The 26,322-nt window shown below is 52.0% G+C and overlaps 2 protein-coding genes across 13 annotated transcripts in view; both read right to left on the bottom strand.

Moving 5' to 3' along the window:
• TFDP1 (transcription factor Dp-1) overlaps positions 1 to 3,788 on the bottom strand; it is a 30,227-nt gene extending 26,439 nt beyond the window's left edge. Inside the window, exons 1-2 of one of the 5 annotated variants that reach the window (XR_004346688.1) lie at positions 3,735 to 3,788; positions 2,792 to 2,866 (exon numbers count right to left, since the gene is read on the bottom strand). Coding sequence is in view for 4 of the 5 variants with exons in the window: in XM_032611387.1 (XP_032467278.1) it covers positions 2,792 to 2,803 (12 nt within the window). In the remaining variant the exon portion in view is untranslated. Of the gene's footprint in view, positions 1 to 2,791; positions 2,867 to 3,037; positions 3,155 to 3,483; positions 3,539 to 3,610 lie in introns of those variants that run through there. The other 4 variants (XM_032611387.1, XM_032611388.1, XM_032611391.1 and 1 more) reach the window with 4 other exon arrangements.
• A 13,210-nt stretch (positions 3,789 to 16,998) lies between these two features.
• TMCO3 (transmembrane and coiled-coil domains 3) overlaps positions 16,999 to 26,322 on the bottom strand; it is a 31,298-nt gene continuing 21,974 nt past the window's right edge. For 4 of the 8 annotated variants that reach the window (XM_032610916.1, XM_032610915.1, XM_032610914.1 and 1 more), the window contains 4 exons: positions 21,891 to 22,086; positions 19,142 to 19,292; positions 18,457 to 18,536; positions 16,999 to 17,759 (listed from right to left, as the gene is read on the bottom strand). In XM_032610916.1, the coding sequence (XP_032466807.1) occupies positions 17,145 to 17,759; positions 18,457 to 18,536; positions 19,142 to 19,292; positions 21,891 to 22,086 (1,042 nt within the window). In that variant the 3' untranslated portion in view covers positions 16,999 to 17,144. The remainder of the gene's footprint in view (positions 17,760 to 18,456; positions 18,537 to 19,141; positions 19,293 to 21,890; positions 22,087 to 26,322) is intronic. The other 4 variants (XM_032610918.1, XM_032610917.1, XM_032610919.1 and 1 more) reach the window with 2 other exon arrangements.

Here is a 26,322-nt window from a genome sequence, read left to right as displayed (position 1 = left end):
CCAGTCCAGTTCTAGAACAACTACAGCCACTACACAGGCCCTTTATCTTAAACCCACAGTCTTCCAAAGGCCAATGGCACCAAAGCACTCATCAGGGCCACAGACCTGAAGGGGAGGCAGCCCAGGCAGGGACACGCGTGCACCACACATTTAGCACGCGCACACGCTCAGCACACACACACAGCACACACACACATGCAGACACGCACACACACACACGCTCAGGAAACACACACGCTCAGGAAACACACACAGACACACATGCACGTCAGACGCCATCCACTCTACGTCACACAACTGCAATTTTTAGTACAATGAGACATCTCTGACGGTGACAGTTTTCACATTTCCTTCCACGCCTACATTCACCGCAGGAGCGTCCTGGGCACTGGAAACCCTCCCATCAGGATCTGTCATGGGACCAGAGGCACAGAATAAAACCCACAGATACCCAGCTTCATAAATCAATAACCAATGAACTGCATCTCCACTCAGCAGGGTGACAAGTCCCCGTGGGGGAGGGAGCAGGCAGCCCCAGGACGGCGCCGCCAACAGCGTCGCCACCACCTTCGACCCGCGCGCCTCTGACCCGCGGGCCTCGTCACAGGAAATCGTGGCAACACCGCCACGTGCACATTAAGGACAGTCCCTGAGCTCTGGTGGGAGTCCCACACTCGAGGGCCGAGGGTCCCGGGAGCAAAGAAGGGGCCAGGGAAGTTAAGCACGGCGCGGAGACCCACTTTCCAAAGGGAACGGTGGCGGTGAACCGCCGAGCCACCAGGCTTCTTTCCACGTATTGCCGGAAAATGGTCAAACGCGGGAACGACAGTGTTTTGTCCAGACGCCTTTTAGAAAAACACACGAAGACCTCACCTCTTCGTGCACTAGGCACAGAAGCCCCACGGCGGGCAGGCAGCTCGGCCTCAGGCGCCACCGGCCTATGCCCTCGCCCTCCCCACCCCCACCCTCCGGGGTTCAGGGGGAACGTGCCGCTTGCTCCCGACTCTGCCCCACCCTCACCGCCGGCGTCACCGTCACGGCTCCGGCAAACCCCAAACCCCGAGCGAGGCCGGCAGCGCGCAGGGGTCCTCGGCCCAGTGGGGCAGGACCCTGGGCCCGACGCACCTACGACGGGGTGGAGAGAAGCTCCAGGTACCCAGGAGACTGGCCCACCCGCAGGGGGACAGCCCACGCTGCCCCGTCCCAGCCCCCTCCAGCCCCAACAGTCCCCCACGGAGCCCCCAGAGCTCTGTCGAGCTGGAGTCCCAGCCCACCACCCCTTCAACTCAAGGGGCTTTGATCTTACACGAGAGACCACACTGAGGCCCCACTGCTTAAGTTACCGCTGGCTGCCAGGGTCGGCTTCCCAGGCTCAAACGTCACACCCTCCTTAAGACTCAGGCAGCGGGACACGGGCCAAGCCCCGACCCGGCCGTGGCCTCCAGCCCGCCGACCCCCAGCCCCAGCGAGACCTAGTTCCAGCACACGTGACGGCCCCCAGCTCGGCACAGGCAAGGCCACTTCACCTGCATCTCCTCAGGCCGGTGTCACCATGGCACCGACCTCCACGGCCGGTGTCACCTACTCACGTGGCAACGGATGGTCCTGCATCACTCCACCCAGCCGCCGGGCTGCCCGCGCTCTGCGGGGCTGTGTCTCCAGAAGGGACCATCGGGAGAGGCCGCTAAGCAGTCCTCCTCCTGCAGCCGGGCCCGGGGCCGCGACCGTCCGTCTTTACTTCCCCCAGAAGCCCCGGAGGAGGAAGACGGCTCTCCTCCGGGGGTTCACACAGGAGGGCAAGAAACTCGGCCCCCAAACACCAGCCCTGGCACCGCAGCGCCCTTACTGCGCGCCTGCTGCCCGGCCCGCGTCCTTGGGGCGAACGTAGCAGAGAAGCAGGCACGGCCTTCGACCGACAGAGATGATAAACTCATACCCACAGACACCACACAGGGGCACCCGAGTCCACACACGCTGGCGGGAGGACTTCACACCTGTTATGTGGTCCCACAGACACAGACACATTTTACGCCTCCAGCTGTGTCTCGGGCTGTACTTCCGTACAATTAATGAGTGAATAAGTCCACGGCCTCTTTTCCCCAATGTTCACAGAACAGCACATTCTGAGAAACACTGAAGAACAGAGCTGGGGTTTCAGTTAACTATTACCAAGGGTAGTACAGGGCTACACGGCCCATAAAATATATTTGGGGGCCTAAAAGCCTATTTCTTGCAAAATGTGAAGAAAAATTACTCACTACGTTCTACAGGTTCATAACAAATATAAAGCTGACGTAGAATTTTTTACCACATTTTGTTCATCACCGAATTTCACTCTTTCTGAGAAAAAGAGTTGCCAAAACCAGTGCTTAGCGCTTTATGGATCGAAGCTGAACTAACTTCCCACGAGGTACACAAAGCAGGTGCTCAGGGCGCAGCCCAGGGCCGGGCCCAGCCCTCATGCACTCAGGGTGTCCTCCCACGGAGGCATGATTGATTTACAAGTTAACCGTCGGCAAAGACCCAGAGATTGGGCTGCGACTGAGCCTCCTAACGGAGCTTACCGCCCGGTGCTCAGGCCTGCAAAGCCCAGGCAGAGGCCAGCGCACGGCTCCACACAAGCTGTGGGTTTCTCCTATTCTTTTCACCTTTGCCTTGTTTCATGTGCTTTTAAAAGCCTGAAAATCAACTCTTCTGTGGTTTATGCGTGGTCATTCTGAAACAAAGTGGGAACCTATCAAGAACATAGCACTAGGCAAACGTCTGTCCAGCAGGAAGCAAACATACTTACATCTTTTGCCATGTTACCAGATCCGTGAAATCGATGCTATAAATGTTCACCCTCCAGAGAAGAAAAATGGTTTTTCTGGTAAGAAGAAGGAAAAACGAGGAATGAGTAAGGATGAAACAAGAAGTAACACCAACGTTCCCCCAGCACCACCGCTGTCCCCACTGCCCCTCCGGGTAGCAGGTGCCTTCCTTTCCAAACCCTCACACCCCATCCCCAGAGCGCGCGCAGCCCAGAAATGCCCCCTACCTTGGTGACTTTAAAGTCATCCCAGGCAGGGAAGCCCGTCAGCCACCAGGATGCCCGCCCAGCCTCCCTGACGCGCACAAAGACCCCGCGCGGATAAGCCTGGCACCGCGGCCCCGCGCACACGCGCTCCCCACGGGTGCTCCCGGCCCACCCGCGACCACCGGCCGACCGGTAACTCTGACAGGTGGGCTTCCGGGGTCCCGGCCTCCGGCCTGTCACTAGGCCGCGGCCGCCACCCGCGAGCGCCCCCCGCGCGCCGGAACCGGCAGTCGGCGGGCAGGTGAGCCCGGCGCCGCCCGGACCCCGCGCCCCAGACCCCGCGCGCTCGGACCCGCCCCGCTCCGACCCCCGCCGGGTGCGGACGCGGACGCGCGCGCCGCTCCGCCTGGAGGCCGCCCGCAGGCCCCGCCCGGGACCCCGGCCCGCGACCCCGCTGGGCCGGTCACCTGGGCGCCCACGCGGCGGCCCTCGGCGCGCGGGGACCGGGTCGGCGCACGCGGCGCGGGGGCGGGGGGCGGCGGGGTCCGCGGGCGCTCAGCGCGCGCGCCCCTCCGGGACCCCGGCCCGCCGCACCTGGCGGGCGGTCGGCGCGCGGACACCGGGCGCGCACACGCGGGCGGGCGGGCTGAGGGCGGCGGTCCCGGCGGCGCTCGGCCGGGGTCCCTGCCCTGCCGAGGCGCCGGGGCGCGGGGCTCACCCTGCGAGCGTCGGGCGGCGTGACGTGCGCGGCGCGGTGACGTGGGCGGCGGCCCGGCTCCCGCAGCGCGCCTGCGCGCCTTTTCGCGCCTTCGGCTCCCTCCTCCTCCTCCTCCCCCCTCCCCTCCCCCTCCTCCCCTCCCCCTCCCGCCCGGAGGCCCGCGCTCGAGCTCCGAGAGGATGGGCTGCGCTTGCGCGTGCCCGCGTGTGTGTGTGCGCGCGCCGACCGGGGACGGAGAGGAGGGCCTGGCCCAGGACGCGGCGGTGCGCGCGCGGGGGAGCTGGGCTGGGGATGTTTGCACGTGTGCGCACACGGGGGATGGGAGCCGGGGGTGCACGGGCGAGTGTACGCACCCGGGGGACAGGAGCTGGGATGTGTGCACGTGTGCGCATCCGGGGGATCGGAGCAGGGGGTGCACGGGCGTGTGTGCGCACATGGGGGACAGGGACCAGGGTGCAAGTGCGTGTGTGTGCACTCGGGGGACAGGGGCCTGGTGTGTGTGGATGTGTGTGCACCCGGGGGACAGGGGTTGGGGGTGTGTATGCATGTGTAGGCACACGGGGAACAGGGGCAAGGTGTGCAGGTCAGTGTGTATGCACACAGGGGCCAAGCGATGGGTGTGCACGTGCGTGTGTGCACAGCCAGGGGCAAGGTATACATGCGAACACAGAGGACAGGGGTCGAGTGTGTGTGTGTGTGTGCGTGCACGTGCGGATGTGCTGACTTGGAGGAGCGGGGTTCCCGTGTGTGTGCAGCGTGTATGTGTGCTCGCGGAGGAGAAAAGCAGGCTGGGTTTGTGCCCGTGGTTGTGTATGGGCGGGTGCATGTGTACGTGCACAGGAAGGAGAGGAGGCCAGGCGTGTGCCTGTGCAGGTGCACGGAGAAGACTAGGTGTGTGCGCGCGCTGCGTGGAGGGCCCTGTCCACAGGGTGCTCTCCTGCTCCTGCCCTGCCGGTGGCCTCCACGCCCACGCCCGGCCTCTGGCCAGATTCCGTGTCCTCGGGGCAGAAGGGTGCGGGTTTGCTCCTTATCGCCGGGTGGACTGGACCTAGCGGATACCAAGCCCTAGACACTTGTCCCTCCTGTAGCCCACCACCGGCAGGGCCAGGGCATGGGGCCGGCTGCCGGAGACCCAGCAGAGGGTGGGCGGGGCCTGGGAGCCAGTGCAAATGTCAGCGCCTCGTCAGAGGACTGGAGGGTGGATAGAAGGCCCCTTCCCTGCACCTAGGGTGTCGCTGCCCCCACCCAGGACTGGTAGCGTTTCACGATTAACCACCGTTATGCTGATTATGCCCACACCAGCTGGCAAAGCCACTCCAGTCTTTTTTTTTTTTTAATCTATATGATTGCACGGGGTCTTGGTTGCGGCTGGGCTCCTTAGTTGGGGCACGTGAACTCAGTTGCGGCATGTGTGTGGGATCTAGTTCCCTGACCAGGGATCGAACCCCGGCCCCCTGCATTGGGAGCACTGAGTCCTATCCCCTGTGCCACCAGTGAAGTCCCACCGCTCCAGTCTTGAACTGTTAATGCCCTAGTTAGCGTTGGTTTCTTGAAGAGCAGAAATCTTCCCATTCTTTCTGATTAGTGCACTGCTCTTAGAGAAACAGGGATGGAGAGGAGAAGGGGGGAATAAAAGGCTTCAGAGGGACAGTCCTGCTTTCCTGCAGGCAGAGCACCTCGCTTCCCTGTGGTGAAATGTACACAGTTCCCCAATGGTCAGCAGGGCCCCATGGTGTTGGAACCTACAGCCCTCCGTTCTGTTCCTCAAGTGGTCACGTGTTACTAGCCCCACAGTTCTTTCCCAGGAATTCTTTCTTGTTTACTATATTGGAATCTTCACCCACAGATAGCAGGTGGAAGCCCACTCCCAGCCCTTGGACCCAAGTGCACAGGCAGCAAGCCTCTTGGTGAGGGCTGGGGGCTCAGAGTGAGAAAGAAACGCTGGACCAGAGTTCGACTCTTAGACCTCTCCCTACAGAGTCAAGATTCCAGTAATTCAACCACATTGACACAGATAACTAGCTCTCATACTCAAAATAATTTCTGCACAGAAGTCACTAGTGAAACATTCTGAACTCGCAGGAGCTACCACAGCACTGAGGCTGCTGAGGCTGGTTTGCGTGGAACCTCCCTGCCTCTGTAGTCAGGTGCCCCACAGAGCCCCTGTGCCTGTGTTAAAAGGTAACAGAATACAATTTGGGCTTGAGCATCCAAAGGCGTTTTGCCACTGCCTCACCTTAAAACCCCTAGGCTGGCAGAACAGTAACCTTGGTGTGTGATGAGCCGCACGCCCGTGTCCATCTGATCGCTCCACGTCCAGTCTGCGTCGGGGGGTGTACAGAAGCACAGCCCGTAGTGCCGCTTCCGTTCAGTGCTGATTCGCTCCTCCTCCCAGGGGCTGTATCACTGCTGTGTCGTCCAGGACACCACAGGAAAATGGTGCTGTTCTGTGTTTTATTAGAAGGAAGTGACCAGTCCTTCCCAGGAAAACGGCTCACCTCTCACAAGCTTCCTCTTTCTTTGGGCACCTGCTCTGTTGAGTCTCAGAGTGTGATATAAAGCCTTCCCCCACCCCCATTAAACTCTCCTTTAAAGAGAAAGTTTTCTAATCCCTTGAAAATCTGAATTCTAAATCTGTTTGTTAGATATCCAGTTTGTCTTCGGTTCCCTTCTCAGTGACTGGCCTTTTCTCCAGCAGTTTTCTGTTTTCCACCTTCTTGGGTAACCATGGCAATGGTGACATCAAGAGGTGGGAAGACAGGGAGGGGGGCAGGGGCTCGTGGGACTTACGGGCAGGGTTCTGCATATGGACAAGTGACATTTTCTTTGGCCAAATATCAGTAACGGCATCTTTAGAAATTTTTTTTCTACTTATTTGTGTGTAACATGAAATGGAAGTGAATTGGGTGACTTGTTTGCAAACCTCAGGAAAAATCCGCTGGTCCTCTCCCCACGGAGGTCACCACTTCTGAGCCCCACCCACCGCCCAGACACACGAAGACGTCTGTGTTTCTCCCTTCCTTACATCACGACTCCTTTTGAAAATTCCTGGTCAAAGCCAAGTCCCCGTCTGGGAAGAAGGGTCAGTCCTCGGCCTTCCAGCATTACTATGTCCTTAGCACCTTAAACACCTGCACAACCACTTACAGGCTGAAGCCATGGTCCTTCGAAGAGCTCCCCTTGGAGCTGACAAATTTTAGAAGATCACGGCATCCAACGTGACTCAAATTTACTCAAGCCCCTTTCATTCCTTTGCCCCTTGATTCCGCAATTCACCCCAGTGCTCCTTCCGGGTGACTCGGTGTTGCTCCGTCTAAGGTGACATCCAGGTTGTTTTCCACGGAATCCGACAATGTAAGGATGGAGGCCCACCTCTCCTATGTCATTTCCTCCCTCGACAGAATCCATCACCATCAGCCAGGAGGAAAAGCACTGGAGCCCACAGCACAGTTTTAGGAAACTTCACTTTGTGTAGAACCAGAAGCCTTTGGTCCTTTCCCCACTGCTGTCCACTTAGCTTGCTGATTCAGAGAAGGGCCCTACAGCCCAACCTGCTAGATGGAGCTGAGATGAAGGGAAGTCAAGTGACCCTGGACGAGTAATCGCAGCCTCTCCAATGCTGAGATTCCTTTAGCTGAGAAATAAGTAGATGAGAATGTGGTTCTTTGACAAGAAGACAAGCCGCAATTTCAAAAGCTTTACCTGTCCTACACTCCTCACTCACCTAACAGTTCTGAGGCTGGAACATGTGCTAGGTAGTTTCTGAGTGCCGACACTGCGCAGATTAGTAAGACACGATCAGAAATTCCCTGGCGACCCAGTGATTAGGATTCCGTGCTTCCGTTGCGGGCGGGGGGCGGGGAAGAGTTCGATCGCTGGTTGGGGAACTAAGATCTCTCAAGCTGCATGGCACGGCCAAAAAAGAAAGAAAGAAGATACAGGATTGCTGAGAGTCAAACGGGAGAGACAGACTGCCACAAATCAAATACAACGTTCGGGGGCAAGGCTCTCTTCATGACTGGAAACTGGAACTGTGGAAGCCCAGAGCCAGGAACGATTGTGTCCCCTGCAGCAGTCAGGGAGGGCTTCACAGCAAAGGTGGCACTGAGACGGGCTATGACCAGCTGAGGTGTGCGTGTGCAAGCGTGCGTGTGCACACATGGGAGTATGTGTGTGTTCCTGCACATGCAGAAAAGGACACATCTTGGGAAATGCCTGTAGCTGCTTGCTTACATCTGTGTCTCAGGCAGGGCAGCTACAACCAAACACGACATACGGGTGGCTTATAAACAACAGAAATTATTTCTCATGGTTACGGAGGCCGGAAGTCCAGAATCAGGGTGCCAGCCTGTGCCGTTCTGGTGGGACCCTCTTTCTGGCTCACAGACGGCTGCCTCGTTTTACCCTCACAGGGCAGACAAGGTGAGCTGGCTCCCTGGCCTCTTCTAACACGGGCACTAATCCCATTTGTAGGGCTCTGCCCCATGACCTACTTACCCCCTAAAGACCCCCACCTCCAAACACCGCCTGTAGCAGAAGAAAAATAAGTTCCCCTCTATGCTAAGTTCTAGGCTGTGGCCCTTAGACAGATCAACAAGAGAAAAGCCGAAGGTGAACGTGTGTACCTCGTGTGTACAGGGGAGCACCTAGCAGAAGATGAGTAACTCCCAGAGTGGCTTAGAACTCAGGCTTAAAGACCACGTCCAGCTAAAGACAAAAGAAAGAAGGGTACGCGGGAGGTGACAGGGAAACACAGAAGACAAGTAAGGTGCCTGTGCAGGTTACACCCCAGTCCCCTTCACTGATTCGCATTTCTCCTGACTTCCTCACCCACGTCCTCCTGGGACAGACAGAGTTCCTTTACGCATGTAGCTTTCCCAGGTGAAAGGGTAAGCCTCTGCCCTGTTCCCAGAGCTTCTCCCGAAGGAGTGGCATGTCCTGTCACCTTTCACACCTCACTGGGGCTGCAAACATTCAGACCGTAACAGTCCTACTGGCATAGCTGGGGCCACACCTGGCTGTAAGTGATGCTAGAAATGCAGTCATCATTCTGGGTCCTTTACCTGCCAAGCATTTCGAGCTCTATAAAAAAAAAGGGGGCAGAGAGTGGGCGTTAGGAGACAATTATCAGTTTGTTCTGAACGATGAAGAGAGATTTGTGTTTCAGAGAGGTAAGGCACGTGGTGGGCAGAGGAGAGGTTGCAGAGCACAGCTCTGGGGACTGACCGAGAAGGGCCACAGAGTCAGGGGTCACTTGAGGTCTGGACTCAGAAACAACAAGAAGGGCCGAGGAAGCTGGGCGCCCACGGACGCCCACCCAGCAGCACCGGTGCACAGATGGGGCCGCGGAGGCTGGAAGGGCTTTGGAGGCACCCAGCCAGAGCTCCTGATCCAGAGTCAGAACTGTGCACAGGTGCCTCGGCCTGGGTGGGCCTCCTCTACTCTCCAGCTCCTGGTGGCAGTGCCCCTCGGGCTCCCAGGGTGGGACGTGGCACCCGCCTCCTGCCAATGTTAATGAGGGCACATTTCCTCACTATAGGGAGTTGCTTCATACACCAACAGCCTCCAAAACGCAAGTGTTTGCTACCAAGAGCTGCACCGGTGGACGCTGAGGGAAGGGGTAGGGGCAGCCCCCGGCCCAAATTCACAGGCGCCAGGCGAGGACCGGGAAGGCGGATGTGGGCAGGCTGGGCAGCTGGACAGACGGGATGGGTCATGGAGGTCGGGGCAAGCACTCCTGACGGTCGAGTTGCAGAGGAACATGACAGTGAGACACGGACAGACGTTCAGGGCACAAGACCAGCACCCGGACACGCTCGGGTTGAAAACGTGCCCGCGCCGTGGGCGGCGTGCAGGGGCTGGGGTGCTCTGGGAGCTCAGTCCCCAGAGGAAGACAGAGGACACACTCCCAGGAAAGAAGACCTGCTGGTCCTGCCCCATCCCCACCTGGTCCCTGGAGGGCTCTTCCCACCCCTCCCCACCCCGACCTGTCGCCCTGCGGTCACTGGACCTTCTTCCTGGCCACGCTGGCTGGTGGCTGCAACCCCCTCTGTCCATGGCTCCTGCAGGGCCCCTCAGCTGTGCCTCTTCCACGGTCCCAGGCCGGGTGAGTAACCTCCCGGTACCCACCACCTCCTACTGCAGTCAGTACCACCACCCACACCTCTGTGCACCTGCCCTGGCCCCTCACTACAGACAACGGAAAGTAGATCATGACACTTCCTGCTTAAAATTCTTCAGTGGACTGCCCCTGCTTCTGAGCTGGTGAGAAACTAGGGGCGCCTGAGTAAACAGACTCCGAGTGCGACGTATTCTTTAATGCACTGCTATCTCACAAAGTGGAGGCGACGTCTCCAAGGCCCCCACTCTGGTGAATGTTCCACGTGCACTTGAGAAAAATGTGTATTCTGCTCTTGTTGGGGGGGTGTTCTACGTATGTCAGTCGGGTGGCAGTGCTCTATAGCGCCGTGCTAGTCCGCTGCTTCCGCGCTGACCTTCTTTATGGGTGTTCTATCCACTATCGAAAGTGGGGTGTTATAATCTCCTGTATTATGGTATGCTGCCTATTCCTCCAATTCTGTCAGTGTTTGCTTCATACATTTAGAAGCTCTGATGTTTAGCATATGTACATTTATAACTGTTATATCTTCTTGGCGAATTTACCCTTTTATCATCGTGACAAGTGACAAGAGACATTATATTATCATTATTATAATTATATAATGTTCTTCGTCTCTTGTAACAATTTTCTACTTAAAATCTATTTTGTGTGATATTAGTACAGCTACCCCTTCTCTCTTTTGGTTACAAATTGCAGGTAAAATCTTCCATCCTTTCACTTTCAACCTGTGTGTCCTTAGGTTGAGAGTCAGTCTTTTGTAGACAGCATATAGTTGTATTCTACTTTTTATCCATCTGCCAATCTATGTATTGTGATATGGGAATTTAATTCATATGAATACATATTTATACATTATTTTTTCAGTAACATATTTATAATATTTATGCATTTGCCATTTAAGTCATGTAGGAAAAATAAAAAGTGGAGTTGAGAATCAAAGATACAACAATATTGGCTTTTATATTAGCCTGTGTATTTACCCTTCACGTAGGTCTTCACTTCTTCCTATGGCCTCTGGTTATTGTCTAGTGTCCTTACATTTCAACCTGAAAGACTCCCTATAGCATCTTTTGTAGAATGGGTCCAGTGGAAATGAACTCCCACTGCTTTTGTCTACCTGGGAATAGCTTACTTTCTCCCTTATTTTTGAAGCACAGTTTTGCTGGATATAGAATTCTTGATTGGCAGGTTATTTTTTTTTTTCTTTCAGTACTTCAAATACGTTATTCTACTGCCTTCTGACTTCCATGGGTTCTAATGAGAAACTGGCTATTAATCTTACTGAGAGTCCCTCGTAAGTGATAAGTCACATCTCATCGCTTTCAAGATTCTCAGTCTTTGTCTTTCGAGTTTGATTATAATGGGTTTCAGTGTGGCTCTCTTTGACTTTACCCTACTTTGAGTCCATTGAGCTTCCTGGATTTGTAGATTCATATTTTTCATCAACTTATACACCATGACCAAGGGGAATTTACTCCAGGAATGCAAAGATAGTTCAACGTAAGAAAATCAATCGATGTCATGTATCACATTAATAGAACAATATATACACACACACAAGTATATCTGTTAGGTACTTGCATGCTCTGACCTGTACACTGGACTCCAGTCTGTGCTTTCTCTACTGAGGTCCATGGCGTGTAGAGGCGTTCTCCGGTCGTGCCTTAGCTGTTTGCCTACATATCCATGCAGACTATCCCAGACGGTTATGTTAAAGCTGATGGCATATCAGTGCCCTCAACGAGGTAAAAGCTTCTCTCTTCCGTGTGGGAGTCTGGCCAGACTGCTAAGGGCTGGTATGATGCTACATGGTCACACCTTCCCCTCTGATCTAAGTGCTCATCACTCCTGGGGATCCTGCCGCAGCTAGTCTTCGTTCTGTGGTTGTGGTTGTTGTCTTATTGAATACCACGATGTTAGTTCCAGGTGCACAACACAGTGGCTTGGTATTTGTATGCATTATGAATTGATCACCACTGTAAGTCTAGTTACAACCTGTCACCAAAGGTATTACATAGTTACGGACTATATTCCCCACACTGTACATTTCATCCCCGTGACTCACTTATTTTATAATGGGAAGTTTGCTCCTCTTAATTTCCATCACCTATTTCACTCATTCCCTCACGCTCCTCCCCTCTGGCAACCTGTTTGTTCCCTGTATTTATGACTCTGTTTCAGTTTTGTCATGTTTGTTCATTTTTAAAGTCCACATATAAGTAAAACCATACAGTATTTGTCTTTCTCTGACATATTTCACTCAGCATACCCTCTAGTTCCATCTGTGTTCTCACTAATGGCCAAGATTTCATTCTTTTTATGGCTGAGTATTATTCCACTGTATATAAAAATAACACATCTTCTTTATCCATTCATCTATTGATGGGCACTTAGGGTGCTTCCACATCTTGACTACTGTAAATAATGCTGCAATGAACATATGGGTGCATGTATTTTTTTGAATTAGTGTTTTGTTTTCTTTGGTTACATACCAAGAGTAGAATTGCTGGGTCATATGGTAGTTCTCTTTTTAATTTTTTGAGGAATCTCCATACTCTTTTCCATAGTGGCTACACCAATTTACACTCCCACCAACAGTGCACAAGGCTTCCCTTTTCTCCACATCCTCACCAACGTTTGTTATTTGTAGTCTTTTTCACAACAGCCATTCTGACAGGTGTGAGATGCTACCTCATTTGTGGTTTTGATTTGCATTTCCCTGATGGTTAGCGATGTTGACCAGCAGTGCCTGCTGGCCATCTGTATGTCTTCCTGGGAAAAATGTCTATGCAGGTACTCTGCCCACTTTTTAATCTGTTTTATTCCTTTTTTTTTTTTTTGATGTTGAGTTGTATGAGTTCTTTGTATATTTTGGAATTAACCCTTTATTGGATACATTGTTTGCAAATATCTTTTCCCATTCAGTAGGTTACCTTTTCATTTTGTTGATCGTTTCCTTAACTTTCATGTAATCCCATTTGTTTATTTTTCTTTTGTTTCCTTTGCATTGAGACAGAACAAAAAATTATTGCTGAGACCAATGGCAGAGTGTACTGCTTACGTTTTCTTCTAAGAGTTTGATGGTTTCAGGTCTTACATTTAAGTCTTTAGTCCATTTTGAGCTTACTTTTGTATATGGTGTAAGAAAATGTTCTAATTTCATTCTTTTGCATGTAGCTCTCCAGTTTTCCCAAAAACCACTTATTGAAGGGGCTGTCTTTTCCCCCTTGCATAATATATTCTTTCCTCCTTTGTCACAGATGAATTGACCAAGTAAGTATGGGTTTATTTCTGGGTTCTATTCTGTTCCACTGATCTATGTGTCTGTTTTTGTGCCAGTACCATACTGTTTATTGCAGCTTTGTAGTATAGTTTGAAATCAGGGAGCATGACACCTCCAGCTTCATTCTTCCTTTTCAAGATTGCTTTGGCTATTTGGAGTCTTTATGTTTCCACAAGTTTTAGAATCATTTGTTCTAGTTCTGTAAAAAAAAAAAAAAAAATGCCGTTGGTATTTTGATAGGGATTGCATTTAATCTGTACATTAACTTGGGTAGAATGATTATTTTAATAGTAATTCTTCCAATCTATGGGCATGGAATATCTATTTGTGTGTTGTCTTCAATTTCTTTCATCAATGTCTTATAGTTTTTCAAGTACAGGTCTTTTATTTCCTTAGTCAGATTAATTCCTAGGTATGTTATTCTTTTTTTTGATGTAATTGTAAATAGGATTGTTTTCTTAATTTCTCTTTCTGGTAGTTCACTGTTAATGTACAGAAATGCAACAGATTTCTGTATATTAATTTTGTATCTTTCCATTTTAGTGAATTTGTGTATTAGTTCCAATAGGCTTTTGGTGGAATCTTTAGGATTTTCTACATATAGTATCATGTCATTTGCAAACAGTGAGAGCTTTCCTTCTTCCTTTCCAATTTGGATGCCTTTTATTTCTTTTCCTTGTCTGATTGCTGTGGCTAGTACTTCCAATAATACATTGAATAAAAATGACAAAAGTGGGCATCTTGTTCCTGATCTTAGTAGAAATGCTTCCAGCTTTCACCGTTGAGTATAATATTAGCTATGGGCTTGTCATATATGGTGTTTGTTCTGTTGAGGTATGCTCAATCTATACCCGCTTTGTTGAGAGTTTTTATCATAAATGGATATTGAATTTTGTCGAAAGCTTCTTCTACATCTATTGAGATGATCATGTTTTGTGGTTTTTTTATTCTTCAATTTGTTAATGTGGTATATCACATTAATTGATTTAGATATTGAACCATCCTTGCACCCCTGGGATAAATCCCACTTGATCATGGTGTATGATCCTCTTAATGTGTTGTTGAATTCATTTGCAAATATTTTGTCCAGGATTTTGCAAATTCATTTGCAAATATTTTGTACGGGATTTTGCATCTATGCTCATCTGTGATATTGGCCTGTAATTTTCTTTTTTTGGAATATTGTTGTCTGGTTTTGGTATCAGGGTGATGCTGGCCTCACAGAATAAGTTTGGAAGTGTTCCTCTCTCTCCAATATTTTGGAATAGTTTCAGAAGAATATGTGTTCTTCTTTAAATGTTTGTTAGAATTCACCCATGAGGTCATCTGGTCCTGGATTTTGTTTCCTGTGGGCTTTCTGATTACTGATTCAATTTCATTACTGGTCATCTGTCTTTTCATATTTTCTGCTTCTTCCTGATTCAGTCTTGGGAGAGTGTACGTTTCTAAGAATCTATCCATTTCTTCTAGGTTGTCCTTTTTATTGGTGCATCATCATTTATAGTCATCTCTTACAATCTTTTGTATTTCTGTGGTGTTGGTTGTAACTTCTCCTTTTCCATTTCTGATTTTATTTGGGCCTCCTCTCTTTTCTTCATCTTTTCTTCTCTCTTTCTGCTCTTTTACTTTCCTTCTACTAGCTCTGGGGTTTGTTTGCTCTTTTTTCTTGTTCCTTTAGGTGTAAGGTTAGATTGTTTATTTGAGATTGTTCTTGTTTCCAGAGGTGGGCTTGTATCACTTTAAACTTCCCTCTTAGAACTGCATTTGCGGCATCTCATAGATTTTTGGATCATTGTGTTTCCACTTTCATTTGTCTTCAGGTTTTTTTTTTTAATTTCCTTTTTGATTTCTCCAGTGACCCACTGGTTTTTTAGTAGCACATTGTTTAGCGTCCATGTGTTTGTGTTTTTGCAGTTTTTATTCTCATGGTTGCTTTCTAGTCGCATACTGTTGTGGTTGGAAAAGACGCTTGATATGATTTCAATTTTCTTAAATTTTGGCAGACTTGTTTTGTGGCCTAGCATGTGATCTAAATTGGAGAATGTCTTGATTATCTGCAAAACTTCATTTCTCCTTCAAATCTGAATAACAGCCTTACTAAGTAGAGTATTCTGAGTTGTACGTTTTTTCCTTTCATCACTTTAAATATATCATGCCACTTCCTTCTGGCCTGAAGAGTTTCTGCTGGGCCACACACAGGCCCAGAGGAAATGGTGATGGGTCAATGCTGGTATCTGGGAGGCAGGTAGCCTGCAGCCCCAGGTGCGGGGGTTAGAAGGGCTCTGAGCCTTCTGCGAGTCTGCACGGTGAGGGGAGAGAGAGGACAGGGGTTGAGAGAGGGCTCTGTGAGTTCACCATGGGGGCAGACTGGAGCAAGTTTACAGATGATAAGGACAAAGAGAGGTGAGGGTGAAGACACCGGTGAGTAAAAGGTGACGAGGCCAATCCTGGGGCTGGAGCAGAGTGGGCCTGGTGGGGTAAGCCCCCATGGCTTTGGGGAGTCCTGATGGTCTAGACCTCTCCAAGGAGCAGGGCTTTTCTAACAGCATTTCCTCTTGTCACAAAGTGTGCATCTTTATTAATTACTTCAGTCCCACAGAGTGATATTAGTTCCACATTTCAGGGAAAACTTTATGTCAGCAGATCAGATAGGTTTCATTCAACAAAATTTAAGAGGTCCCAGCTCTGCTGTGGGTGCTGGAGACACAAGAGAAAACAGAACAACGCCGGAGGGAGAGGCACACAGACAGACACGGTGCAGGGTTACAGGCAAGGCAGGAGGGCCTTGGTGCCTCAGCTAACACCTCCCACTCCGCCCAAGGATCCGGAGGGAATGGCACCATGTGGAATGATTTAAAAATGAATAAAACCAATGCTAGTTTCTAAAAATAAGCACGTTTACATCATTTCTCCATTGATTTACTTCAGACTAGATACAATTTACTTCACCTTAATGTGTTTTAGTTAGTATTACTGCAACCCATAATTTACATCTGCGATCTGTAATCACACCTAACATCTCTGTCCCTCTACACCAAGTGTTCTGGACAAATCATTGGGCTCTTAAAGGCAGTATTTATAGGAAAACTCAACTTAGGTACCCCTTAGGGAAATGTGTGTAAGGGTCAGATCTTCAGCTGTGTGGTTTTCTAAGATGGGGCACACTTTGGCCGCAGCTGTGGCTGTCTTGCCAGAGCTGGGAGACAAGGAGGCTGTTGTAATTGCTGACGCCCCTGTGAGCATGTGAGACTGGATAATATATGGAATGCAAAAAAAAAAAAAATCATCAAAAGTAAAAAAAAAAAAGGGCACATAATCACCAACACACTTTTAGAATTCAAAGTCAGAACTCAGCCTATACAAATAGCTCTGCATTCATTTAGTCTCTATAAAAGTGAGGTAATAGGTGAGACACCTTAATTTTCTTTTTCTTTTGTTTTTTTTGGCCACACCATGCTGCAAGCGGGATCTTAGTTCCCTGACCAGGAATCGAACCTCCACCACCTGCAGGGGAAGCATGGAGTCTTAACCACTGGACCGCCAGGGAAGCTCCCGCCCACCTTTTTTTTGCATCTTAATTTTAAAATCTGACAAAGATTAGTTCAACATAAAAATCTAATTAAAAAAACAGGTTTTCAATAAATTTCAATTAATTATACTGATCATAAATGATTTTTATTAAGGAATGCATAGTCTTGTGATTCAAAACCAAATATTTTAAAAGAATGATTTACCTGATAAAAACTGACATGAAAGTATTGTTTAAAATTGTAATAAAAAGCAAAAGACATTTAGAAGAACTTGTCTCATTCTAGAAAACACAGACTTTAAGGATTAAAAGTAACTTTCCAAACACATTGTGAGAATTAAAAGCTCACGTCACAGAAACGTTTAATAACAAACATCGACCAACAGTTTACAAGTTGTACAATAAATAAAAAAGCCTCCTAGTTTTTTTCCTTACCAAAAAAACATGAACTGATGAAATAACAATAGAAAGTTGACATTAATTTCTGAAGAAAAGGCACATCCAGGCAAAGGAGTCAAGGCGATTTGTAAAACACAGAGTTACACGTACACGGTGCATAATCACTGCACGCAGAGGCGGGCTCCGGGAGACTCTGAGGTCCGGGAATGCGGTGCCAGCTCCAGCCGGTCGCCTGGCCGCGGTCCTCAGAGGCTGGACCTTCTCTCGGGCCGTGGCGCACACCTGGCGACGGCCGCTCGCCAAAGCAGCGGGGCCAGGAGGAGGCTGAGCGTGGTCACACTCAGGATGAGGAGGTACACCTGCCGGGGGCGGGGCGTCAGCGCGGCCGGGGGCGTGTCTCCGCATCACGGTGTGCGAGCCTCTGGTGCCCGGCCTGGACGAGGGCGCACCCTTCCCCAAGAGGCCCCGGGGACTGGGGCGCCCCCCCCACCCCAGCCCTACTCCCCCTAACAACCCCGCTCCGCCAGCCGGGCAGAGACTCACCTCCCGAGAGATGATACGTGCTCTGCGCGCACGGCTCCCCAGGACCAGAGAGAACTCGCTGACCTGGGCCAGCCCCGCGGCCACGATCCACTTTATGTACTGGCTGGTCTTGGGCAGCAGCAGAGACAGGACCAGGGCTGCCAGGGCGAACTGGCAGAGCGGCAGGTCACACTCTGCCAGGCCGGGCCCGGAGCACCGCCCGCAGGAAGCAGGGCGGGTCCAGGGGTGGGGGGGAGGCCGCCCCAGCACCACGTGGGAGGACGCACGGAGACACCCCGGGGAAAACCAAGGCCCTCCCGCCAAGCGAGTATCATGCAGCGTTCAGAATGGAAACTTTGTTTTCAACGCAACGTAAAGAAAGCGCAGAGGAAAGCAGCCTACGGCGGGCAGTGCAGTTCAGCCGCCATCGGGGCACCGCCCCTTCTCATCCGCAAAGCCAGCGGCCACTACCCAGGCCACGCCCACTCCCAGAATCCCACGGTGACATGGGCACCTCAACAATTTGTAGTCACAGAGATCAGACAAGTGGAAAGTGGCAAAATAGTTCTCAGTGGCCGTTAAAATGTACGTTTGCGTCACCAGAGCCGGCTTTGCGGTTCTTTAGACTCACTTAGAAGTCAAATTACAGAGCAAGGGTGTCACTGGAGGATCCAGAGAGCGGTTTCTCCAGTCCCAGCTTCTGAAACCCCCATTTTCAACACAAACTCTGAGACGAAGGGCCATCCCGATCCAAGAAGCCCCGGCTGCCGGGCTGCGCTGGGCGGGGGGTACACACGGGCAGGAAGGGAGGCACGTGGTGTGACAGGTGACAGCAAAGGCAGGGTGGACTTGCAAGCAGGGGCCCTACCTTCATGGCCACCACCAAGAGCGTGAGGGCCAGCAGCACGGCGAGCTCGCGCAGCACGAAGGTGGGGAACACGTGAAGGCCTGGGGGACGGGCACGGGCGATCGTCTGGGCTGGGCAGGCGGCCGGCCTCCCTGCCGCCCCTACATCCACAGGCTCCTCCACCAGGACAGGAAGGGGCAGGGTGTCTCCCACCCACTCCACCCCGAGACCCCGAGCAGAGGGCCGGGTGACTCGGTGCTCCCCGCCCTGTTTCCACGGGCTTCAGAACCTGCCTCTCGAGGCACCCAGAGTCTCTGGGGCTCTCGGACCCACCGAGCAGTGCAGGGTGTGAGCGAGAGGCCAGATGGCCGTGCTGTGACCGCGAGCGGGACCGCCCCCCTCCACGGGGACGTTCCCAGGGCAGCAGCCTCGACACACTAGTTTGATTTTTTGTATTAAAATTAGGATTTCTTCCTGCACTTGATGTGGACGTGCTGAAGTGGGCCTGCCACCCTGCTGAGCGGTGGACCCTCAGGACCACCAGTCAGGAGCCCCCGTCCCTCAGCTCAAACCTTCCCTCCTTCTAAGGGAGAGTCCCTCAGACCCTAGTCGCCATGGGGACTGTTTCTGTGGCACAAGCTAAGTAGAAACACGTGTGAGCAGATGAGACCCAGTGGGAGTGTCACCCCTGGAGGAGGAGGGTCACCTATGGACGCGAAGAACACGATGGCCAGGAAGTCGCGGACGGGCTCCACACAGGACACGACCTCCTCAGCGACCACGTGGCCCTGGGAGGACACCAGGGCTCCGGCCAGGAAGCAGCCCAGCTCCATAGACACGTCCAGGAGCTCGGTGACCTGAGGGGAGGAGGACACAGGTCACGCCAGGTGCACCCGCCAGCGACTCTGCTGAGGACACACGAGAGGGCCTCTCAGATGCGGAGGGATGTCCCCATAAAACTGCGACAAGCCAGCTTCCCTGGCCCCGCCCAGGCCCCTGCGGTGTCCCAGGAGAACCCCGCAGAAGGTACGGCAGAGGACGTCAGCTCACTGACCATGAGCGAGAGGAAACAGTCATACAACAGTAGCAACCATCGTTCGTGTAGACTGCTGCGGACGTTTTGAGTGGGACTATTTTCCAAGATCTAAGAATTTGTGACACACTTTCTTTACCCTGAATCAATAAACAGCCCGACTCCCCTGGCATTAAACACGTGGCACACAAAACTACTCCCCCACCCCCACCCTGGCCAGCGCCTAGAGGAAGGAAGCGGACACGGCGTTTAACTCGGGGAGGTAAATCCAGTGACGAGAGCGGCAAAGACAGACGGCCGATGTTCCAGGAAGCCCTGCTGACGACCGTGTCAGAGCCCATCAGATGCCTGGGAGCAGATCCGACACGGCGCTCGCTGCCGCCACACACACATGACACACGCCAGGTAGCGCGGACACGGACGCGGGGAACCAAGGGCGCCTAGCGTTACGGGAACAGTCACAGAACTCCCTGTACCTGGAAGCCGACCAGCCGAACCCATCCCCGTGACCCAGGAGACCACAACCAGACAGCCTGCGGAGAGGGGGCCGGGCTGGCCGCCCGCCCACCAGGGGACAGCAGGGCGTCTGGGCCACCCATGCTCGGCCACGCGGCTTCTGTGCTGTGACCTTCGACTTCGACTTCACGGGGGTGAGGAGACGCTCGTGGAGAACAGGTCCCGACCACGGCCATCCACCCCGCGCTAACTCGCCTCCCGTGGATGGCAGGTCTCAGTGAGAAAAGAAAGCAGTGCGTTTCCAGAGGACAACACACAGCATCTCCGTGACCTGGAGCCAGAAAACACGTGTCACGCAGGACCCTGAAGTGCTGCCCTTAAAGAACGATCACGGCACCACGCTACAATTAGGAACTTCCATTCAAAAACACGTCGTCAAGAGAGTGAAAGGCAAGTCACAAACTGCAAGATATTAGCAAAACTGTATCTGACAGGGAATACCATTCAGCCGTGGAAAGGAATGAAGCGCTGACACGGGCTACAGCTTGGGGTCAGCCTCTGAAACGTGCTGGTCGGGGAGAAGGGCACGGCCACCTGGGGAAACCAGCCGCGGTCACGCAGGCCCACACGGCCCGGGCCTAGACCCGCACGTCCAGCCTCACTCCCACGGCCCAGAACGTCTAAGCACAGACGGCGCGAGTGAGCGGCGGCCTCGGGCGCTAGACGCCTTCCCCAGCGCCCGGCACCCGCAGCAGGTGCTCCGGAGACATGGGCCGCAGAGCCAGGCGGCTCCAGCTCAAGTGCCGCTGGGTGGCAGCACGGAGCGCCGGGTCAGAGCGCTCTGCTGGGTGTCATTCCAGAGAGGACACTCCAGATGGGGTGGAGCAACGCACAAAACCGAAGTCGGTCACGTACATGAACGGCTCTGAGCAAAAGCAAACCTCAGTCTTCTCCCAAGATTACGAGACACTAGCAGGCAACGCGGCTGTGTAAGGAAGTTCTTTTCCTCAGTGTCCTCTATAGGATTCAACTTTTCTCTTGACCTAACTGTAGGCTCACGTGCAGTTCTACGAAGTCATCCAGAGACCCCGGTACCTTCCCCCGGGCTCCCCCACGGCAGCATCTTCCCAGGTCACAGCACGGGTCCCGTGGATGCGACACCGTGGAGCCACGTGGGCCGCCCATGACCTCCGGGGTCCTCCCCGCCGCCCTCCCTCCTCAGCACCCGGCCAGCGGCCTTCCCCCATCTCTGATCTGTCTTCACGAACTGCACGGAAGTGGAGTGACACAGCTCCTGACCTTGGGGACTGGCTTGTCGAGTCGGCACAGCTCTCCGGCAACTCACGGACCCACGGTTCCAAGCTGGGTGGCCGCCCTGGCGTGGAGGGCCGTGGCTGGCTGACCTACGCGCCTAAGGAAGGCCATCTGGGCGGTCTGGGCCGACGGGAGCACAGCTGTTGTCGTGCTCACACGTCAGTTTCCACGTGAACACGGGTCTTCAGTTCTCCGGCGCACGTCAAGGGGCGCAGCTCTTCCGTGCAGGTGATGCCCCCAGAGCTGGGACTGTTTACGGGGTCTCCGGCCCCTCCCCTGCTCTCCCATGAGAAGCCTGTCCCTTAACTGGGACGGCCGCCTCCAAAACAAGCCTCTATGGTGAGCTTTTCACGTTACGGCGAAAGAAGTTATGCTGCTCACTAGCTTGTTCTCATCAAACAGAACAAAAAGTCGTTTTAAACTGTGATTCTTGCTTCGGATGCAAAGCGTCTAAGACACACTCGCACGGTTTCACACTCACAGACACCATCCCAGCAGAGAGCCTAGAGCGCGGGCAGAAGTGCCAGGCAGCACGACTGCAGTCTCACGTATGCCAGCGGTTAGTAAGATGAAAGAAAAAGGACCGATCACAAGCTCTCGGTGAGCAGGGGATAAGGCAGGCGATGTAAGTGGCGGGCATTTGGGGCCTTACCGTCAGCATGAGGAAGGTGAAAGCGGAGATTCCCAGGATGAGGACCTCCTTGTTCCCCTTGCCCTCCACGTGCAGCCTCCGGCAGTACGGTCCCACGAGGTAGGTCCTCACGACAAGACAGAAGAGGAGAACCGCAGCAAGCGAGAAGAGGACCTGCCCGACCAGGCCCAGGACCCGCAGGATCTCCATGGCGACGCTGGGAAAGAGAGGGAGACGCCTGATTCTCCTCAGAATACGCTCAAGTCCAACGAAATGACCTTTCATTCCTTTTTAACATCACAAAATAAGTGACCCAAATCGCAGACATTTTCATTTCTAAATGTTAGAATAAAATCCATCAAACATTAACCTCAGAAATTAAGTTACTTAAATCGAATATAGAAGCTGAATTGTGTTGCCATTAATACTTTGGAGTAAGTACATTTTATAGGATGTAATGACTCGTGACTGACAGCTTATGTGTCTCCATCGATGACAGATGATAAAAGTCCTCACTAGGAAGTAACCCCCATTTGAAATTCTTCATAAGGCAACAGTCGCTCTGTAACACGACACTGCAGGCTCCCCACCAAAGCGTGACTGGGGGATGCCAGCGACTTTCAGAAAAGCCTTCCCTTATCCCAAGCCAGAGCTCTGAATTTTCTGCTACTTAGTCACGGAGAAAGGGCTTCTGCACGAAGCCCTTTTTAGAATATGCTACTCAGATCTCGATTTATTGTTAAGATCTCAGCCCAACGACCTTCACAAGATAGGCGTTATTATGCATCTGTCGTGTTCACGGTGACATACACAGTTTTTAACCCCAGTTCCCCGTCACATTTAGGAAACCCTTCAGTCCAGAATTCTGGTTTAAGAGCTCTTGATGGAAGAATGTAAATCAGGTGGTAAGAGAGGACTCGCCCCTGCAGCCAGGCTTAGACCAGCAGCCCAGACACGTCCCAGGTGTGTGATGCCTCAGGGCGTCAGAGCAGAGCCTCTGTGAACACCCACGGCTAAGGCTCAGGATGACAGCCCAAGGGAGAAGGCGGGGTCTGTGGCCTCGGCAGGAAGAGAAACCTGCGCGAAGTCCCAGCCAGGCCCCCAGAGCCCGGCAGCTGACGCCGAACTCCTCACCCGCCGCACGCGGCGGGGCTCCACCGCCCGCAACCCGGACCCAGGCCTCAGGGCCGGCACCGGGCGCCCCTTCCCCAGCTGCCCTCTTCCCCCTGTACCCCAGTGACCCCTGACTCATCCCATTCAGTTGGCTGCAGAGGCCAAAGCAACACGTGGGGATGCGGTCTGACGTCCGTGGCCCGAGGGCCGGGGCCACATCTCCTGGGCTGGACCCGGGAATGGGTCGTCCAGGCTTAGCCACACTGAGGGCGGCCTGTGGGGGAGCTCGTGCGCCGTCCACGTCCACCCTTGACAGACGGCCCTGCCCAACAGGGAGAGGCGCCCCCGGACTTCCTTCCATGGGGGGCAGGGGCTGGGGTGCTCTCCCACCCGCTTGTTGCTGAGTTAGCCGCTCTCAGCGCTCACCTATCTGTTAACTGCCTTAGTCTCATTTTTCTCATTGATTTGTAGATCTTCATGAAATGAGAAACTTAACCCTCTGTCTTAAAATCAACTATACTTCGATTTTAAACAATAAGACAGAACGTGTACACACGTCTCTTTCCCATTTGTCTTTGGCCTGCTTACCTAATGTGTTCCTGTACCTGTATGTGCACGTATACGTGTGTGCACACATGTATGTGTGCAGGTCTGTGTGTGTGTGTATCCATGCGTGTGCGTGGGTGGATGTGTGTTTGTGTGTATACAGACATGTGCGTGTATTTAAACATTCAAAGTATGAAACTTCAGTGACACTGATCACATTTCTTGCCCTTTATGGCTTCTGGAATTTGTGTTCTGCTTGAACACCCTCGATATTCAGTAATACATTCATCCACACTTTCTTCTAGAACTTTCATGGTTTTGCAGGATTTTAACCCTAGTAAAATTTGCATTACTTTATTTTGTATCATAGTCCCCGTGTTCTGTCCTTTACCTGTGAAATATTTGGAGGGAAGAAGATAGCTCTTCCCTTTAGGAAAGATCAAGACGAGTTCTGAATAAAGCTGAATTAACAGGCAAAGCTTATATTAACATTACTATTGATTTTATTTAATATTTTTGACTATAAATTTTCCCTGGTTATCAAAATTGGAAAAGAGGTTTTCCCAAATTATACAGAAAAGTAAATAAACAGTAAAATCACCATAATCTACTCCTCTACTGGACACTCTGTAATACACGTTTCTAGCCCCCATCTTCTCCTTTACGCAGTTAAAATTATATTGTATGTAATTTTTAACAGCTTTATTGACACGTGTCTCATTTCACACAATTCACCCGTTTAAAGTATACATTTCAACAGCTTCTAGTCACAGAGCGGTGCCACCACCACAGTCTCAGAACGTATTTCATCCCCGAGAGAGAGCCTGCGCCCCTTACGCTCACTCCCCAAGCCCAGCCCCCAGCACCACCGACCTGCTGTCTCCGTGAGTCTGCCTGCTCCGGACGTTTCATACCAACAGAATCGCTCGTGGGAACCATGGTGTGGGCTTTGGCGTCTGTCCTCAGAGCTCACCCGCGCTGCAGTGTGTGTCAGCGCGTCATTCTTTTTTACGGCTGAATAACATTTCCCTGCATGTTTTATTCACCTGTCCATTAGCTAATGGACATTTGAGTTGTTTCCACGTCTGAGCTGTCACGACTAATGCTGCCATGAACATTCACGCACAAGTTTTTTCTATTGTGGTAAAATATTCGTAACATAAAATTTACCACCTTCCCCATTAGTGTGTAACTCATGGCACGAGGGGCATTCACGTGGCTGTGCCGCCTCCGCCCCCCCAAAGGTGACACCTGTGGACAGGTGTTCCCTTTCCTGTGGGGTACGCACCCTGGAGCAGAAGAGCTGAGTTACGTGGCAGCTCCATGTTTCTCCTTCCGAGAAATACTATATGTGGTCTTGACTCTTTTTTACAACCTAACACAATGCAGGGCACTTTTCCACGTCATTAAAATTCTCAGTAAACATGGCTTCTCATGACAACACGGGAATTAAGTCAACAGGACCAGTACCAGTACTGGATGAAATCTTAAATTAGGAAGATAAAAAGAAAAGCTTTCCAAGTCTTCTGCCTGAGCCGTACCTGTCTACCTGGCAGGGGGCCTGGTTCCCAGGTGATACCCGTAGTTCCCAGGGGGCCCGGACACTCTTGGCCGCGGTTTGGATTCTGCCTGGGAAAGGGGGTTCCCGCCTCTCCCGGGAAGGACTTATTGCACATCCCAACCAGAACTCAATGACTTTCAGCTGAAGTTGCAAATCCTTTTTCTGCCTTGTTCAGTTACTTACCCTGAAAATCTGTAGCCAGAAGGACTAATGCGACAAAGGTCGCTTTTCTGACAGGTAAAGACCTTTGGATCAAAGAAAAATGACAGACAAAGGGCCTTCCTGACCAACGGCCTTTAACAGCTGCACATACGAGGGGCGTGTCAGGTGCCTTACGAGTCTCTCCTGTTGACAGCCAGCACACTGTCCAGGTTCCACCTTGTTCCCATCCTACAGGTGAGAACACAGCCCACAGGGCTGGCAAATGGAGAGCTGGGGCTCCAGGGTGGCCACACACCAGGGCCGGAGCCTTCACCTCTGGGAATCTCAGTTAAAAACCATTCCCTCCTTCTACTTTCCCCGCCAGGCTGAGCTTCCTGAGAGCGGAGAAGAGATCTTGATCACTTTGGATTGCTGAAACTTATTACAATATCTGGCAAAAGGCAAATGCTAACAATACAGAACACTTGCACCCCGCCGGTCAGCAATGAGGCAGGCTGTCCACGCTCCCCGGACGGGGCTCAGCAGAAAGATGAACACACACCCACCCTCAACCACACCTCAACATGGGGCTGCTGGCTTTAAAAAATAATTAAAGGATCCAGAGACTCATGTTATCAGATATAAAATGTCCAGGATACGACTGGAAATCACTCAGCACACCAAGAATCAGGAAAACCACGACCTGAATGAGACTCCAACATCGAGGCCAGTCATCATTAGGGTTATCTGACAAAGATTTTCAAGCAGTCACATCGTAAAAATGATTCAACAGCACTTAAAAAATTCTCTTGAAACAAATGAAAAAATAGAAAATCTCAGCAAGAAACAGAAGTTATAAAAAGAAGAATCAAATGGAAATTATACAACTAAACAGTACAATAACCCGAGCAAAAATCTTGCTGGATGGGCTGAATAGTAGAGAGATGACAGAGGATGGGACCAGTGGATGTGAGAACAAACGGACAGAATTTACCCAGTCTGAACAACAGGCAGAAAACAGACCGAAAATGAAGTGTCTCAGAGCCCCGTGGGACAACAGAAGAGCCACGTGTGCATCACTGGGGTCCCAGG

This window comes from Phocoena sinus, chromosome 18, assembly GCF_008692025.1.
Source record: "Phocoena sinus isolate mPhoSin1 chromosome 18, mPhoSin1.pri, whole genome shotgun sequence".
Lineage (NCBI taxonomy): Eukaryota > Metazoa > Chordata > Mammalia > Artiodactyla > Phocoenidae > Phocoena > Phocoena sinus.
The sequence above is the reverse complement of the archived record's forward strand: the minus strand, read 5'-3'. Positions and strand labels throughout refer to the sequence as shown.